The sequence below is a fragment of the Gymnoscopelus microlampas genome (assembly GCF_963454915.1).
Source record: "Gymnoscopelus microlampas genome assembly, chromosome: 20".
Classification (NCBI taxonomy): Eukaryota; Metazoa; Chordata; class Actinopteri; order Myctophiformes; family Myctophidae; genus Gymnoscopelus; species Gymnoscopelus microlampas.
Genome location: NC_139957.1, coordinates 40047070 through 40064569, shown reverse-complemented (window position 1 = coordinate 40064569; position 17500 = coordinate 40047070). Strand labels below are relative to the sequence as shown.

General features: G+C 43.4%; 1 protein-coding gene across 1 annotated transcript in view; it reads left to right on the top strand.

Moving 5' to 3' along the window:
• LOC311036128 (MAM domain-containing glycosylphosphatidylinositol anchor protein 2-like) overlaps positions 1-17500 on the top strand; it is a gene marked incomplete at both ends in the record, with an annotated part of 96060 nt that overhangs the window by 72072 nt on the left and 6488 nt on the right. Inside the window, 5 exons of the mRNA XM_084044652.1 lie at positions 3522-3627; positions 6256-6419; positions 14734-14882; positions 16674-16851; positions 17343-17363. Coding sequence (XP_083900778.1) covers positions 3522-3627; positions 6256-6419; positions 14734-14882; positions 16674-16851; positions 17343-17363 — 618 coding nt within the window. The remainder of the gene's footprint in view (positions 1-3521; positions 3628-6255; positions 6420-14733; positions 14883-16673; positions 16852-17342; positions 17364-17500) is intronic.

The window sequence follows — 17500 nt, the reverse complement described above, 5'->3', positions numbered from 1 at the left end:
ACACACTCACACCTCATTTTTTTCAATGATTATTCAACTAAAATAGTTTGTAAACTTACAATGTCTCCCTCTCAGCTTACCTACCGTCTGTCTCTCCTACACTGTCTCTCTCTCACAGCTGTCCTACTATCTGTCTCTCCTACACTGTCTCTCCTACACTGTCTCTCTCTCACAGCTGTCCTACTGTCTGTCTCTCCTACACTGTCTCTCTCTCAGCTGTCCTACCGTCTGTCTCTCCTACACTGTCTGTCTCTCAGCTGTCCTACCGTCTGTCTCTCCTACACTGTCTGTCTCTCAGCTGTCCTACCGTCTGTCTCTCCTACACTGTCTCTCTCTCAGCTGTCCTACCGTCTGTCTCTCCTACACTGTCTCTCTCTCAGCTGTCCTACTGTCTGTCTCTCAGCTGTCCTACCGTCTGTCTCTACTACACTGTCTGTCTCTCAGCTCAGCTGTCCTACCGTCTGTCTCTACTACACTGTCTGTCTCTCAGCTGTCCTACTGTCTGTCTCTACTACACTGTCTGTCTCTCAGCTGTCCTACTGTCTGTCTCTACTACACTGTCTGTCTCTCAGCTGTCCTACCGTCTGTCTCTACTACACTGTCTCTCAGCTGTCCTACCGTCTGTCTCTCCTAAACTGTCTGTCTCTCAGGTTGTAATGTTATTTTTAAAAAGAGCTGAGGGCGAATAAAAGAATAATAGAATGGTTTGGGCGAGTAAGAAGGGTATTAGGGGATTTAAGGTGGACATCGTTGCTGTCAGGCAGAAACCCTGTATCTCCATATTTCAACTATTTATGTCCCCCCCCCCCATAAATTAATGCCTTACTTCAACATACTCAAAGTGATCACACTAAAGTAGTGAAAATAGCCGATCTGCAAGCTCACTACGTATCACTATTTTCACTATTTAATAAACAAAACCATAACTTAACAACAGTATAAAATTAAAAAACATTGTTTTGGACATACAAGGTTTCCACGTGACGTGATAAAAGGATGTCTTAAGGTGGTATTGTTGAAGAGGCTGAGTCAGCATTTGAAGGCTTTAATTTCTCCTTCATGTTTTGCTGAAAATCACAAGAACTGTGAAAAGTGTAATATAAGGAGAGAGAGAATGCCCTGTGAAGGTGATGGCCGTTCAATTCCCGTTAAAGACCCCCAGGGGGGTCCCCACATGATTTTAGGGGGATCCCCAGATTATTATCTTAATATGCAACATTGTTTTCTCACTCAACATTAAACAAACCAACACACAGTAGACTGTAAGTGTATACTTTTAAGACCTTTTTAATACTGCAAAAAAAAGACTATTACTGCTTTAAAATTAGTCACCCAAGTATACTATTAAAAATTGTCAAACATTGGCCAAATTGTGAAATATTACCTGAGAAAGAGGGGGGAAATGGGAAAATAGCAGATCTACAAATTAACAACGATCTGCTATTTTCACAATATTTATCTGTGGAACCAACAACGAGTCAAACTAAATATAATGCCTCAACTCCTACAATGGAGTTGAGGCACAATGGAGTTGAGACAATGCCTCAATGGAGTTGAGGCATTGTCGTCAGGGTGGGGGGTCCACAGTTCAAACATTATTTTTGCATCATAATGCATTATAAATGCGATTGTAATGCATTATAGACCCGACCTTTACGTAAAGTGTTACCGAACCATTTGAGAACCAGTTTGAACCTAGGCTATTTGAAAATAGCCGATCTACAAGCTCACAACGCGTCGCATCGCGACGCGTTGTGAGCTTGTAGATCTGCCATTTTCAAACATTTTAGCACTTTTACTTTTGGTACGTTAAGTATGTTTTGATGACAATACTTTTGTACTTTTACTTTTTCATTTTGAACACAGGCCTTTTACTTGTAACAGAGTATTTTTATATTGTGGCATTGCTACTTTTACTCAAGTAAAATATCTGAGTACTTCTTCCACCACTGTGGTTGGGTTACCCGAACCTTGAACACGTTGATCATCAAACGCGGCGCTTTCTTTCTCAGCTGCAATAACCCTGTGTTAAAAAAAACAATACATAACGTGGCTTTACTGCCTGTCTTCAATATTTACCAAAAAGAAATGTCAAAATGTAAAAACCTGACCCTGACTCAACACCGAGAGATAGAATGAGTCAATGTTCTCCTTTCTACCGCTTCCAGCTGGAGAAGGTACAGTACAGCAGCTTTGATGGATTATTTATTTATGTTGTCAGACCGCTTTGCAAACATTTGTTGTGTAGAAACATTCACTGCTTATTTATAATTCCGGGCGTTTCGGAAAACTCCTATCTCCTTATTCTAACGTTTTGTGGGGGTTTTGTTTTCGTAAAATGAACACCCTACCTGATCATACTACAGCGTCACACAAAAAGCATCAAAACTAGCAGATCCACAAGCTCGCCGAGACGCGTTTTGAGCTTGTAGATCTGCTACTTTTGAAGCAGTTTTTGGACATATGAGCTTTTCACCCAACCCGAAAGAGATTTGTTTTGTTTTGATTGATTGAATATTTCATTAGGCATAATGTGAAAACTGCACAAGTACAATGAATAACATTTTGACTAAAAGGTCCGTCCAAAAAAGTCCTTGCGGTCTTGTTTCCATTGAGGTCCTTGCTATTCAATTCATAGTCATATATAGTAGCACCAAACAGTTCAAATATCAACACAAAAATACAGGAAAAAATAAACCTATATGTACAAACAAAAAATACAGGAAAAAAGTAACGCTATATGTACAAACAATGGGGGGGGGGGGGGGTGAGAGCCAAAGTGTAACCTTTTCAACAGTCACCACCAGTGTTGGCTCATCTCATCCCTAGCTGAACATTAATACATGACAGGTTGTCAGTGCCCATGGGGGGGGGGGGGTTGCAGTCCCGCTGAACGAAATGCTAGTGTCCCCCGCCCCCCCCCCCCCCCCCCACTGGGATTCCCTCCACAGTGTGGGGACAGAGTAGGCTCAGCCGGTGCATATGTACAGTGTAGGTCCGGTGTGACTCTCTCTGTTCCCACGATGCTCGGAACAAAATCTGTGCCGACGATGATGATACCACACTGGACTCCCTGGAGCAGTGCAGGACCCCCAGGAGGGTCCCCACATGATTATGTTTTGGGGGGCTGGGGGGGTCCCCAGATGACGGTGAAGTGACAATTGAAGGATTTGTAAGAGAAAAAGGTGGTTAGAAAAATCAAAAATTAAGTTTGAGAAATGCTAACACGCCTCTACAGGCATCCTCCTATCACTTGTATTTTTCATTGGGGATGTCCCATCAAGGCCAACATGTCCTCTTAAACATCAACGGGTTTATGACGTCTGTATCTACACACACTATGCTGAGGATGTGTGTGTGTGTGTGTGTGTGTGTGTGTGTGTGTGTGTGTGTGTGTGTGCGTGTGCGTGTGGGAGAGAGAGAGAGTGATGCTTGAAGTTACTTCTCTCTTCATATTTAATGACAGTCCTCTCCTCTCCTCTCCTCTCCTCTCCTCTCCTCTCCTCTCCTCTCCTCTGCAGTCCCTCCCACAGTAGAGCCGGCCTACACTGAGATTCGTCAGGGTTTGGGTCGAGCCTTCAGCCTCAACTGTCGCCTGCTGAGTGCTCACCCAGCCAGGATCCTCCGGTATGCTATTCTATTCTATTCTATTCTATTCTATTCTATTCTATTCTATTCTATTCTATTCTATTCTATTCTATTTTCTTTGATTTATGTCTCATGACCTTCTCCTGTGTTCTCCAGACTCTCTCTTTTCCTGGTGTTTCCCCCAGGTGGGCGTGGTTCTGAGGCTAGGGTTAAGGTTAGGGTTTAGGCATAGTATTTGTGAGATTAGGGTTAAGGTTAGGGTTTAGGCATAGTGTTTGTGAGATTAAGGTTTAGGCATAGTATTTGTGAGATTAGGGTTAAGGTTAGGGTTTAGGCATAGTGTTTGTGAGATTAAGGTTTAGGCATAGTATTTGTGAGATTAGGGTTAAGGTTAGGGTTTAGGCATAGTGTTTGTGAGATTAGGGTTTAGGCATAGTGTTTTTGAGATTAGGGTTTAGGCATAGTGTTTGTGAGGTTAGAGTTAAGATTAGGGTTTAGGCATAGTGTTTGTGAGGTTAGAGTTAAGGTTAGGGTTTAGGCATAGTGTTTGTGAGATTAGGGTTACGGTTAGGGTTTAGGCATAGTGTTTGTTAGCCTGGGATCCAGCCTGCTTCGCTACGTTCGGCGGACTTTTATTTCTCTCTTCGCTACTCAGTCTGGAATGCACCCCATTGACTCGTTTTGCTGAACTACACTGGAACTACATATGTTACGTTAGGCAACGTCGTTGCTGATTGGATGTTGTTCAAACGAATGACGAATCACAACGATCACACTGTTTTTTTTGTCCCGCCCTGCACCACAGACCAATCAGAAGCCACGGCACGATTCGAAACGTTTGGCATGTCCCGCCTCCCTTGGAGATAGGAGGCATTCCAGACTGAGTAGTGAAGAGAGAAATAAAAGTCCGCCGAACGTAGCGAAGCAGGCTGGATCCCAGGCTAAGTGTTTGTGAGATTAGGGTTAAGGTTAGGGTTTAGGCATAGTGTTTGTGAGATTAGGGTTTAGGCATAGTGTTTGTGAGGTTAGAGTTAAGGTTAGGGTTAGGCATAGTGTTTGTGAGGCTAGGGTTAAGGTTAGGGTTTAGGCATAGTATTTGTGAGATTAGGGTTAAGGTTAGGGTTTAGTCATAGTGGCCCTCATTTATGAACGCGGTGCAGCCCAAATAATGGGCGTACGGCGAGATCACCGCACCTTTCGGCATTTATCAATATATCCTGACGTGGGCTTCATCCTACGGTACACTGAAATCTCACGTCTGGTCGGGACCAGTTGTTGGCGTTGGCTGCGCCTGTTTATTCCATCCTAAACCTGCGGAGCAGCATTTTCTGACTGTCTGACAGGCATCTGGACACATAATCCACTCCTAAATGTATATCTACACTAATAAATAATCCCTGTGAAAATATAACATTTTATAAAGTAATTTAAACAAACTGCTTCTGCTTTAACAGTCATTCAGATAAGATTGTAGATCTGGCTACATTGAAAATAGCAGATATACAAGCTCACAAGCCAGCGTCACATCGCAACGCGTTGTGAGCTTGTAGATCTGCTATTTTCAAAATATACAGCGCTTCTGCGAGGGCACTCTCGGGAGTTTAGACTGGTGCAACGGCGCTGCTGTTATATTTTCATGGCCACCGGGAGATCAGACATTTAACCCATGGTCCAACACACACCAGCCTTCATTCATTAATGTTCTCTCCAGGCTATCTCTCATTAATGCGGAGCGGGACGGGACTCGCCCGTCCGACGGTCCTAGTCTCACTGGGAAATGGGAATAGCCTGACGGCTTTATTTTAGTGTAACTCGAACGTGCACTGCTCGGTATGGGTTGAATAAATTAATATACAAATGTATTCCATTCATGGTGATGTAATTGGTATCATAATATGTCATTCACGTATTCTACAAGCTGACGTGACAGCGATTGTACCGCTACGGTACGGATTACATGAGAAACACAGCTGGGCGGGCGTGTTTCATGTCTTTGGTCGTATTCTGGTTCTTCTTCATGTCGTAAAATCGGGGCGTTTTGAGAATATTTAAGGGCGTGTTATTTAAATGACGCTCGTTTTTAGACGTGAGATTTATCAAAGCTCCGACATGATGTACGCTAGGATCGGCTGTATAGGATCCTTTGATAAATGTGACTTTGACGTTGGTGTACGGTCGAATATATGGAAAAATATACGCCAGTTTATACGCTGCGTTGATAAATGAGGGCCAGTGTTTGTGAGATTAGGGTTAGGGTTTGCGTATAGCTTTTTATGAGGTTAGAGTTAATGTTAGGGTTTAGGCATAGTGTCTGTGAGGTTAGGGTTTAGGCATAATTATAACCACGCCCACCATGGGCGAAACACCAAAGAAAGACGGTTCCAAATGGACCCTTACAGGTCTGTGACTCTGAGAGTGTATAAATGGACCATTACATTTGTACACTCTCAGAGTTATGGTGGTCCTTTGAGAACCACTGGTATAGACTTCCATTGGATCAGATGAAATAACATGTCCTGTGTGTGTGTGTGTGTGTGTGTGTGTGTGTGTGTGTGTGTGTGTGTGTGTGTGTGTGCGCGCGCGCGCGTGCGTGTGTGTGTGTGTGTGCCTGCGTGCGTGCGTGCCTGCTTGCGTGCCTGCGTGCGTGCCTGCCTGTGTGTGTGTCAGGTACGAGTGGAAGCTGGGCAGTCGCCTGCTGACGGTGGGTCAGATGAACGAGCGGGACGAGACAGACTACCACGTCAGAGCTCTGAACAGGGAGGGCTACGGGGAGTACACCTGTGACATCACCAACGAGGCGGGGGCGGGCCGCTGCACCTTCCTCGTTACAGGTGAGTCTGATTATTTTGAAACAAACGAGGGAGTCTAAAAGAGCAAAACCTTTTTTTGCACACCGTCAGAAAGACGGCTGCATGATGGGAGAAGACCATGGGGGATGGGGCCGACTATTGTAGAAGAAAGGACTCCCGCTCACTATCTTCTTCACTTGCAAATCTAAAGTCGTTTTTTTTATTCGGAAACAAGAACAAGGTCTCGAGTCGGTAGTACACAAGAGACTATCTTAAACATAGGAATGAAGGTCTGAAATGTTGTTTGTGTTTCCCAATAAATATATGTTTTATGGAGTCCCTTTCCTCTACAAAGAATAGAGTCTGATATGACGGACCGTAGCAGTAGTGGGCTGTGAGGGAACTGGCACACCGAGATGAGAGACTTCATGAAGTGTCCCTGGGGATGCAATGAGCCGCACGTTTATCTTGATTTCAGCCGGGACAGTCAAACAGTCAAATCCCCCAGTGTTAATATAAAGCTGCAATCCGTGACTTTTCCTTTGTGAATAAAATGTTATTTTGACCTCTGTATGTCAGAGCAGGGGGTTCTCAAAGTGGGGCCCTTGATGGGGTTCCAGGGGGTCCCCAGCTAAATTAGTTAATATAGCATCACAACGCGATGCGACACGTTGTGAGCTTGTAGATCTGCTATATTCAAACATTTCAGTACTTTTACTTTTGGTACTTTAAGTACATTTTGATACCAATACTTTTGTACTTTTACTCAAGTAAATTTTGAGCACCAGACTTTCACTTGTAACAGAGTACTTCTACATTGCAGTATTGATACTTACTGAAGTAAAACATTTGAGTCCTTTTTCCACCCATGCATAAAGGTTAGTTGTCCTTCATATCATCCAGTCGGAGGTCATATCTCCCTCCAGGTCAATATGATTCATGATTCATGGCAAAATGAAGTGAGTGAGAGGGCAGCTCTTCAAGTGGAAGAAAGGACGTTTTTTTTAACCCATTCAATCTGGGAACGCATCTCTGCTAATTTGGAAAAATCGTGACAACGCGTTCAAATCCTAGAATATATATTTATTTTTAAAGCGAACATTTGTAACTGTGAAATGTCTTGATTTTTATGAAAAATCTATCGTTGCTATACAGTATAAGTGGCACTCAAACCTTTTCTTGTCAAGGACCACCCAAAATCAGTGTTCATTTTGACAGCAAATTCTGATTTAGTCTTAGTCTTTTGAATAACAAGCCATTTAGTTTAAGTCATCTGAAATTGTTTAGTCTTAGTCGACTAAATATCAAAATCGTAGTCATTTAGTCTTAGTCTTAGTCAACTAAATGAACACCGCCAAAAATGACATGTTTTTGGCCACCGATCCCCATCAAAATATGTTGTTCCAGGGCCCCGCCCCCCAACCCCAGAAGCAAAGATTTGAGTAAAAAAATGGCACTCAGCATCAAGGGTGGGATTGGGGGGGTTAAGTCCCTGTGACATACTATAGCGTCATGTCCAGCAGGGGGCGTAATGGACATGAGAGTGAGAGTGCAGTGGTGGAAAAAGTACTCACATTCTTTAAGTAAAAGTATACAATACTGCAATGTAGAATGTACAAGTAAAAGTCCGTAACCGGAATTAAACATTTACTTGAGTAAAAGTACTCATGCAGAATGTCCCATATTTTGCGAGGTTTCAAATGTATAAAAATCTCTTGAAAGTAGCAGATCGCGACGCATTGTGAGCTTTTAAGTACAATATTTGCCTCTGAGATGTTGTGGAGTAGAAGTAAAAGTACTGAACATTGGAAATACTCCAGTAAAGTGAAAAATAACTCAAAATTGTACTTGAGTAAATGTACTTAGTTACTTCACCACTGGCGAGAGGGCAGCCAGAGGTTGTTGTGTTGATGATGAAGACTCAGAGGAACGGAGGATGTGACTCATAGACTGAAGAAGGCTGCCTCTTCATCAACACCAGCCTCTCTCTCTCTCTCTCTCTCTCTAGTGGGGATGCGCAAACATGACATCACACTAACTAACCTCAACCTTCTCTGGACTCTTTCTACTTTCTAAGTCACTCTGGATATGAGTGCCTTTTTTTCGGGAATGCATCTGTGTCATTTTTAGATTTTTTGGCTATTCAAAACTCTACAAGCTCATAGCTATGAGCTTGTAAATCTGCTATAAATCCTAACAGTTTTTAGAAAAAACTTATGTTGCTATATCAGTGGTTCTCGAACCTTTTCATGTCAAGGACCCCCAAAATGATATTTGGCCGCGCATCACAAAATGTTTTCTTCCAGGGACCCCCCCAGAAGCAAAGATTTGAGTTAAAAATGTTGGCTTTAAAAATAAATCTTCAAAGATTTGCACACATTTTCGAGATTTTTCAAAAATAGCTGATCTACAAGCTCATAGCACTCTGTCCAAATCCCATTTTTATTTGCTTAACCCAGTCTTCTACCCTGATCACATGATCGTGACGTGTTGTGGGCTCGTACAAATAAATATCAGCAATTATTTTAGCCGTCTAAAACGTCAGTCAATCCAAAGCGTCAATGGACAAAAAAGTACAAGTGAAGCGCCATGGAGCAGGCTGGTCTTGATCTCTCCAGTGTTGATGTAACAGTCATTCTAGTGACTGGCTGCCACCAAAGTCCTCTCTCTCTCTCTCCCTCAGATTACCTGGCTGTGGATTTTTTGCACATGAACATTCATTCCATCCTGCACAGCACGCAAAAAAGAGGATTATAGAACTATCTTTATTTCCCTCACAAACCTCCTCCTCTTAATATCATGCACTCTCTTTGATTTCCCTCCTGTCTGTGTGTGTGTCTCTCTCTCTCTCTCTCTCTCTCTCTCTCTCTCTCTCTCTCTCTCTCTCTCTCTCTCTCTCTCTCCCCCTTCTCTCTCTCTCTTCTCTCTCTCTCTCTCTCTCTCTCTCTCTCTCTCTCTCTCTCTCTCTGTCTGTTGCCTGTTTGTCCCTCTGTCTGTCTGTCTGTTAAGACCTGAGGCCGATTCTACAAATGCCTTCTAAATCTTATTTAATTTAAGTTAAAATTGTAATACAGTAGGCAGTAGGCACTGTAGGTTAAACTCTCCACCTCTCTCGCTCCAGTTTTTTCCTTTGTCTTGCCCTTCTCTTTCTGGACCTCTTATCTCTTCTCACCCCCCCTCTTGCAACTGTATGCCTGTCTTTGTTCCTCTGTCTATCTCTCTTTCAAGGTGTCGCTCACTCACACTTTTCCCTCCCTTCTTCTGTATTACACTACCTCTGTCCTTCGATCTTGTCATCTGTCTTGCACTCTCTCTCGCTCTCGCTCTCTCTCTCTCTCTCTCTCTCTCTCTTCTCTCTCTCTCTCTCTCTCTCTCTCTCTCTCTCTCTCTCTCTCTCTCTCTCCCCTCTGATCTGATCTGTCAGTAGAAATATCAGTATGTAGCCGTGAAGACAAATCCACATCCATGCTTTACTGTCCTGTTGCTTGGGCATCTTTTCTTTTTTTTTTGGCTGTCATTTGAATCATCGATTGGGTTAGGGTTAGGTTAGGGTTTGGTTGGGGTTTACTTTTGGTTCTTTAAGTACATTTTGATACCAATACTTTTGTACTTTTACTCAAGTACATTTTGAATTCCGGAATTTCACTTGTAACGGAGTACCTCTACATTGCAGTATTGATACTTTTACTTAAGTAAAACATATTAGTACTTTTTCCACCTCTGCAATTTAGGCATTTAGCAGACGGTGTTATCCAGAGCGACTTATATACGTAAATTGCACAGAGAGTGTATAGCGCTTCATTAGACTGGGATCACAGGTCAACCAAGAACCTAGCATCAGTCTAAACAATATACCAGGTAAACAATGAACCTATAGCATCTGTTTAAATAACATGCCAATTTGGGAACTAGGACATTTGTAAGTTCCAAACTCCGCTCTCGTGCGCGTTCAAGGGATTTTGGTCATGGACTTTTCTTTCTTTCTTTTCTTTTTTTTTGATACTTGGAAATCAAGTAGCTTCAGAGGATTAACATAATTACCAAGCTATTAGTCGACAATAATGAAGGATTTCAACAGCAAAGAGCTTTTGGTATGAGTCAGCGTTAAACTGCGATTTGTCCTGCTAGCAGTTTGCCTTGTCTAAACCTCCCAGATGTCTGGAGTGCGGGACGAAGACAGACTGAACTTTCAATGAGAAAGCTGTCAAAGTATGTTTCATCCTCGCCTTGTAGACAGAGAAGCTGCTTAAATAGAAGACAAACACGGTGATACTTCAGGTAGAAAGTCAACCACTAAAGTGTTGACAGCGCCAAAGAACATGTACATCGATGAAGCATCTATCACATAGAATAGAAATTGTTAATAATAATAATAATCTATATTGTCCCCGATAGGATATTTGTCTTCAAACCATGTGTGTGTTACGGTAAATGTGGGAAAAGCGTGCGTGCGTGCGTGCGTGCGTGCGTGCGTGCGTGCGTGCGTGCGTGCGTGCGTGCGTGCGTGCGCGCGTGCGCAAGTAAACACTCATTATCGCAACACAGCACACACACCACCATGCCAACGGAATCTGTGCTTGATCGTCTCGTTAGAAACGGGACGTTTCTAGAACAAATTAACCCCCTCAGTTCTGACAGCAACGTCTGTCTCTGTCGGGTGGAAACCTCACATGTCCAAAACTGTTACTTTTCAGGATTCAAATTCAAAAAGCATCAAAAGTAGCAGATCTATAAGCTCGAAACGCGGCGCGAAGCGACGCGTTTCGAGCTTATAGATCTGCTACTTTTGATGCTTTTGTGGTGTGATCAAGTAGGTCCGTTAATTTACTAAAAAACACAAAAAGTGTTGTTTTTTTGGGGAGATGAGACGTTTCTGCCCGACAGCAACGACATGCAGTCTGATCATCAAGCTGACCTCCAGAGTTTTACAACATCATGTCCTCTTTCATGTAGGATCAAACACAACCACACATTTACCCTCTGAGTTCAGTACAGATGCGCATTCTGTCACTCTCTCTCTCTTTCTCTCTCTCTCTCTCTCTCTCTCTCTCTCTCTCTCTCTCTCTCTCTCTCTCTCTCTCTCTCTCGCCCTCTCTCTCTCTCTCTCTCTCTCTCTCTCTCTCTCTCTCTCTCTCTCTCTCTCTCTCGCCCTCTCTCTCTCTCTCTCTCTCTCTCTCTCTCTCTCTCTCTCTCTCTCTCTCTCTCTCGCCCTCTCTCTCTCTCTCTCTCTCTCTCTCTCTCTCTCTCTCTCTCTCTCTCTCTCTCTCTCTCTCTCTCGCTCTCTCTCTCTCTCTCTCTCTCTCTCTCTCTCTCTCTCTCTCTCTCTCTCTCTCTCTCTCTCTCTCTCTCTCGCCCTCTCTCTCTCTCTCTCTCTCTCTCTCTCTCTCTCTCTCTCTCTCTCTCTCTCTCTCTCTCTCTCTCCTCTGTTTGGTGTTAAGAGCAGTGGTTATGTGTCATCAGCCATCAGCACCAAGCTTTGATCTGTGTGTGTGTGTGTGTGTGTGTGTGTGTGTGTGTGTGTGTGTGTGTGTGTGTGTGTGTGTGTGTGTGTGTGTGTGTGTGTGTGGTTGAGAATGTGATGAGTAGTGGTTAGCAAGTTCACACGCACGCACGCACGCACGCACGCACACACACACACACACACACACACACACACACACACACACACACATGTGTCCTTGAGAAGGTGGCAGTGAGTTCAGCTTGCTGACTGACACTATAGGAGCTTGTAGATCTGCTAGATAGATGTTGGGCGCGCTGCACCGTGGGGGTGCGAGGGAGTTTGAATGATTCATAACATGCTGAGGTGATTGGTCCCGTCTCTCTGGTGCAGGGTTTCTCAAAGTGGGGTCCGGGGGTCCTTGAGGGGGTTCCAAGGGGTCCCCAGCTAAATGTGTTAACCCATTAAGACCTGAGGCCGCTTCTAAAGAACAGTTTTTCGGAAAAAAAATGTAATAATTAATTTTCACGATTTTTCAAAAATAGCAGATCTACAAGCTCATAGCGCGGCACCGAGTGCCGCGCTATGAGCTTGTAGATCTGCTATTTTTGAATAGCCAAAGAAATCTAAAATGACACAGACGGGTCCCCGGTCTTAATGGGTTAATATAGCATCACAATCAGTTTAACCGCTGTATGTAGAACCACAATCTGATAAAAAAAAATATTTGGGATCTTTTTTTAAACTCAAATCTTGTATGGGGGGGAGGGTGCAGTGGTTCTCCAACTTTTTCGTGCCAAGGACCCCCAAATTGACATGTATGTGGCGGACCCCCACCTGAAAATATGTTGTGCCAGGGACCCCCAGAAGCAAAGATTTGTGTTAAAAATGAAAAAAAGAATCAAAGATTTGCACACATTTTTCAAAAATAGCAGATCTACAAGCTCCGTCCGTCCGCGTGTGTATCCGTCCGTGTGTGTGTCCGTCCGTCTGTGAGCAGCTAATCTCCGACACCGTTGGCTTGATCGCAGCGAAACTGTGCAGACACACTCCCTGGAGGCCAATTAATTTTTTTTTAATCGTTTTTTCACAAAGAACCAGGAGATAATGTGATCCGAAGATTTACTGCTCCATTCACTTCCTGGTTAATTTATTTGGGAAATAACCTGTATCTCGGCTCCTGTGTTAGGGTTAGTATTTTTGGCGAGACATGCTATTTTCAACGGCGTATAACAAGCGAACGGGAGGTTGAGATGACATTTCTTTTTTTTTCACGAAAGCACAGTGAAACCGCTATTGAAACCTCCGTTATTAGCAACCATCAGGGGATCGATCATACTGGAGATAAATATTCTGTGACTACTTGAAAAGGTAAGAAAGTCGAACAATCGCTGGCAGTCACGGCTTTATTTATATATTTACTCTGGCAGTGGAAGAGTTGGAAGAAAAAAACATTAACTTCCGATTAGCTTGTAGATGTGCAGTTTTCACTATTTTTTTTTTTACGTTAGAAAATATACCAACATTCTTCAACATGGAAACGATCGTGACAATTATGCAAAGTAATTGCGATGAGGCGATTATGTTAATGACTGCGACAGGCCTATAATCTGTTACCTGTCAGGTTTGTACCGGCCTGTCCTCGAACCTTCAACCACTAAGATGTTTTAGAATCCTGTAAACCTGATGTACAGTACACACACACACACACACACACGCACGCACGCACGCACGCACGCACGCACACGCACGCACACGCACACGCACACACACACACACAGTGTGTCATTAGACTGTGTACTGTCACAGCTGTCTACGTCGTTGCTCTAATCCTAATCTAAAATTGAGGATTAACAACAACAGGAGAAATTTACATTTATAAATGGGGGGTGTTTTCAAATAATTGTAGTGGAGTAAAAGTAAAATATTTGCCTCTGAGATGTAGTGGAGTAGAAGTAAAGGTACTGAAAATTGTAAATACTCCAGTAAAGTAAAAAAGAAAAAAATCACACCCAGTGTGAAGAGAGTGGTGCCTTTGAAAGTGTAACTGGTTGCATCCGCAACAATCAGCAACAATATGTTGTCACGTGACACGTGACAACATATTGTCACGTGAAGCTTGATCAATCAGCCGTGCTCAAACATACGGACGGACCAAGGGGCAAGGCTTGGATATTTACGATGAGGCCAACACGGAAGCTTATGAATGGCCAGAGTGAGGCACTGTTTTACCCTGCGCCGACCTGCAGTGTCAGAAAGAATTTATTTTAACGCAAGTGAATGGGTTTTTGACAAACTTTAGACTAGATTTTCTTACCGTAATAAAAATTGTCATAAATTCTATATGCTTCCAGTCGCTGGTTTAAAGTCTCCTTTCAATCATCATGATATGCGTTTTGCTAAATTATGGTCCCATTTATTCTAAAATTGACGATATAGGCTATGCTCCAGGAGGGGCGGGATGATTTGATTGACAACCTACACAACCAATAGCATTCATTCCCTGCCCTACTCTTGATTGACAAGCTACCCAACCAATAGTTTTTTTGGGGGTTGTTTTCCGGTTCGCTGGTCACGTGTCTGGTCTCAACCAATAGCGTTTGAGTTCCGGCGTGGCCAACTGTATATATTAACGATGGAGGAATGCATGTTTCTGAACTATCGGCTTCATTTTCGTTCTGTAGAAAGCAGGGGAGTGGCTTTGTCCATTCTTTTTTACAGTCTATGATACGGACGGACGGACATACGGACACACGGACAAAGTCAAATGTAGGAGTGGTTGGCACCACTCACAAATACCTCAAAATTGTACTTAAGTACAGTACTTGAGTACATGTACTTATAGTTACTTTACACCTGTGTGTGTGTGTGTGTGTGTGTGTGTGCGCGTGTGCGCGTGTGCGCGTGTGCGTGCAGGGAAGGCGTATCCCCCAGAGTTCTACTATGACACGTCCAGCGCCGTGTGGCAGAACCGCCCCAGAGTGTACGGCTTCACCCTGCAGTGGACCCAGATGAACCCTGAAGCTGTGGACCGCATCGTGGCCTACCGGCTGGGCATCAGACAGGTGAGGCTAACAGCACCACCACCCGCCGCACCACACTCGTCTGAACACACACACATGAAACCTGGGGGGGGGGGGGTGGTTCCGCTGACTAAAATCCCTGGTGTTAACTCTTTCTCTGCCAGATCAAATACATAAATGAATCGCCCATGCTACCAGTGATTTTTGGTTTTCCTTACCTTTTCAACTAGTCACAGAATATTTAAAGAGGTGGTGCCATGGTTTTGCACGTTTTCTGTTTTTCATGTGTCTATGAGGTTGATAGAACTTCATTAAGCCCCTGCTGGTGTTTTTATGGTGTTTTATGTCTTCTCTGACTATTTTGAGTTCACGTGATCTCCTGGATCTGTGTGACTTGAGGATGAACATGGTCACTCGTGTGTTAGAGAACAGCGCCATCTGGTGGAATACCATTGAAAGCAAAAAAGTTGTAAAAGGCGTCTTTGGCAGTCTGGGCCTTTGGAATTTTGTTTTGTAAAAGTCATCCTTGGCAGTGAATGTGTTAATTTAAAGCGGCACTATGTCACTTATTTTCTTAATGAATGAAATGTAATTTTGTCTGATCTGTATGGTAGATTATGTTAAAACAATATAACTTATACAACTGGGGTGGTTGTATTTGGTCTCCCTGCTCTTCTATTGAGACATTTTAGATCGTGTCAAAGACACATGGATCTGACACGAATTTTGACCTGATGGTCAATTTATCCCCTGAGCAAGCAGGCAGGCTCTATTAGTGTACAGTGTAGGAGAGACAGACAGTAGGACATCTGAGAGGCAGACAGTGTAGAGACAGACAGGCAGGCAGACAGACAGACAGACAGACAGACAGACAGACACTCCTGGTGTGTTCCTAATTACCTCACACAGAGTGATTTATCCCTTTTTAAGGCTGTCTAAGTCACTCAAAGTCAAACCCTCTTTAGCTTTACAGTGCAGTCACAAGGTACAGAGATAGATGAGAGAGAGAGAGAGAGAGAGAGAGAGAGAGAGAGAGAGAGAGAGAGAGAGAGAGAGAGAGAGAGAGAGAGAGAGAGAGAGAGAGAGAGAGAGAGAGAGAGAGAGAGAGAGAGAGAGAGAGAGAGAGAGAGAGAGAGAGAGAGAGAGAGAGAGAGAGAGAGAGAGAGAGGGAGGGAGGGAGGGAGGGAGGGAGGGAGGGAGGGAGGGAGGGAGGGAGGGAGAGAGAGAGAGAGAGGGGGGGAGAGGGGGGAGAGAGAGAGAGAGAGAGAGAGAGAGAGAGAGAGAGAGAGATGAAAAAATAATGACAGTGAAATATTGAAGAATGAGGGTACAGACACGATGACAGAGACGGAGAGGAGAGGAGAGGAGAGGAGGGTAGAGGGTGCTCAGGGCAGAGAGAGATCAGTAGAATGCTAACTCTACTGATCATTTTAGATTTATTTGGCTATTCAAAAAGAGCAGATCTACGAGCTTGTAGATCTGCAAATTAAAAAAGAAAAATGTGTGAACATTTTTGAATATATATTTTTTTTAAAGCGAACATTTGTAACTCAAATCTTTGCTGCTTCTGGGGGTCCCTAGAACTGTTAGGATTTAGAAGACATTTGTAGAATCCCCCAGAGAAGCAAAGATTTGAGTTACAAATGTTCAATTTAAAAATACATACATACATGTTCAATGATTTGCACACATTTTCACGATACTTTTTCAAAATAGCCAAAGAAATCTTAAAATGACTCAGTATGTGTTCCTAGCTTTAATGGGTTAACACAAACATTCGATGACATGAAAAGGTTTGAGAACCACGTTGCTTTGACGTGTCTTTTTCTCCAGATGAGTCAGTCTCGCTGGTGGGAGCAGGAGATCCCCATGGACAGACAGATGGACAGAGGACAGCTGTTGACCTACAACCTGACGGAGCTGGTCAAGCCGGAGTCCTACCTGGTCCGACTGACCCCCATCAGCCGCTACGGAGAGGGAGACTGCACCGAGCGCACCGTCACCTACAGTGGTACGCAGTGTGCCGTTACGCACACACACACACGCACGCGCACACACACACGCACGCGCACACACACACGCACGCGCACACACACACGGCACACGCGACCATGTGCCGCGCTATGAGCTTGTAGATCTGCTATTTTTTAAAAAGTCTTTGAATATATATATTATTTTTTTTAAGCGAAAAAAAAATCATATTGTCCCTGGAACACAATATTTTGAGATGGGGGTCCGTGGCCAAATATAATATATTTATATAATATCGTTCACAGATCTTTTGGGAAAACGAGCTGATCAATGCTAAAACAATATAATTATATAATGTTGTTTCATCATCACTACACATAAACACTGGACTAATGCCATGTCTTTTACTTCATCACTTCATCATCACTACACATAAACACTGATCTAATGCCATGTCTTTTACTTCATCACTTCATCATCACTACACATAAACACTGGACTAATGCCATTTATTTTACCATCTCTCCACAGCTCCTGTCAATCCACACCTCAGTGAGTAACTGTCTTTTCAAAGACATTTTCAACCATCTATAATAATGTGAAGAAGTCAGACAGCTTCAGAATGTATCATCTCATATGGAGATGATGATGTTGTATAACATATTGTATGAACTTTATTTTATTTATTT